This window comes from Parus major, unplaced genomic scaffold, assembly GCF_001522545.3.
Source record: "Parus major isolate Abel unplaced genomic scaffold, Parus_major1.1 Scaffold970, whole genome shotgun sequence".
Classification (NCBI taxonomy): Eukaryota; Metazoa; Chordata; class Aves; order Passeriformes; family Paridae; genus Parus; species Parus major.
Genome location: NW_015379844.1, coordinates 5,556 through 6,764, shown reverse-complemented (window position 1 = coordinate 6,764; position 1,209 = coordinate 5,556). Strand labels below are relative to the sequence as shown.

General features: G+C 60.6%; 1 protein-coding gene across 1 annotated transcript in view; it reads right to left on the bottom strand.

The window, feature by feature from the left end:
* Positions 1 to 16: 16 nt before the first annotated feature.
* Positions 17 to 1,209, bottom strand: part of LOC107199536 (36.4 kDa proline-rich protein-like) — a gene marked incomplete at both ends in the record, with an annotated part of 5,199 nt that continues 4,006 nt past the window's right edge. Inside the window, one exon of the mRNA XM_015616854.1 lies at positions 17 to 1,205. Within this exon, the coding sequence (XP_015472340.1) occupies positions 17 to 1,205 (1,189 nt within the window). The remainder of the gene's footprint in view (positions 1,206 to 1,209) is intronic.

The following is a 1,209-nucleotide window of genomic DNA, read 5'->3' as shown; positions in this document are numbered from 1 at the left end:
TGGACATAGGATGGACATGGGGTGGAGGTGGAGATGGACATGGGGTGGACACGAGGTGGACACGGGGTGGATTTGGAGATGGACACAGGTGGACACGGGGTGGGTGGGGGGTAGACACGGGTGGACACAGAGTGGACGTGGGGTGGACACAAGGTGGATTTGGAGATGGACACAAGGTGGACACAGGTGGACATGGGTGGACATGGGGTGGGCGTGGGGTGGACACGGGGTGGACACAAGGTGGGCGTGGGGTGGACACAGGTGGACACGGGGTGGATTTGGAGATGGAAACAGAGTGGACATGGGATGGACACGGGGTGGATTTGGAGATGGACACTGCTGGACCCATGGTGGACACACGGTGGGCGTGGGGTGGACACGGGGTGGACACGAGGTGGACATGGGGTGGACACGAGGTGGACATGGAATGGACACAGGTGGACGTGGGGTGGAAGTGGAGATGGACACGGGGTGGACAGAGGTGGACACAAGGTGGACATGGGGTGGACATGAGGTGTATTTGGAGATGGACACAAGGTGGACACAGGTGGACATGGGGTGGACACAGAGTGGACGTGGGGTGGATTTGGAGATGGACACGAGGTGGACATGGGGTGGACACGCGGTGGGCGTGGGGTGGAGGTGGAGATGGACACAAGGTGGACACAAGGTGGGCGTGGGGTGGACACAAGGTAGATTTGGAGATGGACGCAAGGTGGACACAGGTGGACACGTGGTGGGCGTGGCGTGGACACGAGGTGGGCGGCGGGTGGACACGGCGTGGACACGGGGTGGACACAAGGTGGATTTGGAGATGGACACAAGGTGGACACAGGTGGACACGTGGTGGGCGTGGGGTGGACACGAGGTGGACACGGCGTGGACACAGGTGGACACGCGGTGGACATGGGGTGGACACAGGGTGGATTTGGAGATGGACACAAGGTGGACACGGGGTGGACACAGAGTGGACTCATGGGGTGGATTTGGAGATGGACATGGGTGGACACAAGGTGGGTGTGAGGTGGACACAAGGTGGACACAGGTGGACATGGGATGGACACGGGGTGGACACGGGGTGGGTGTGGGGTGGACACAAAGTGGACACGGGGTGGACACAAGGTGGATTTGGAGATGGACACAAGGTGGACATGAGGTGGACACAGGTGGACATGGGATGGATTTGGAGATGGACACAAGGTGGACATG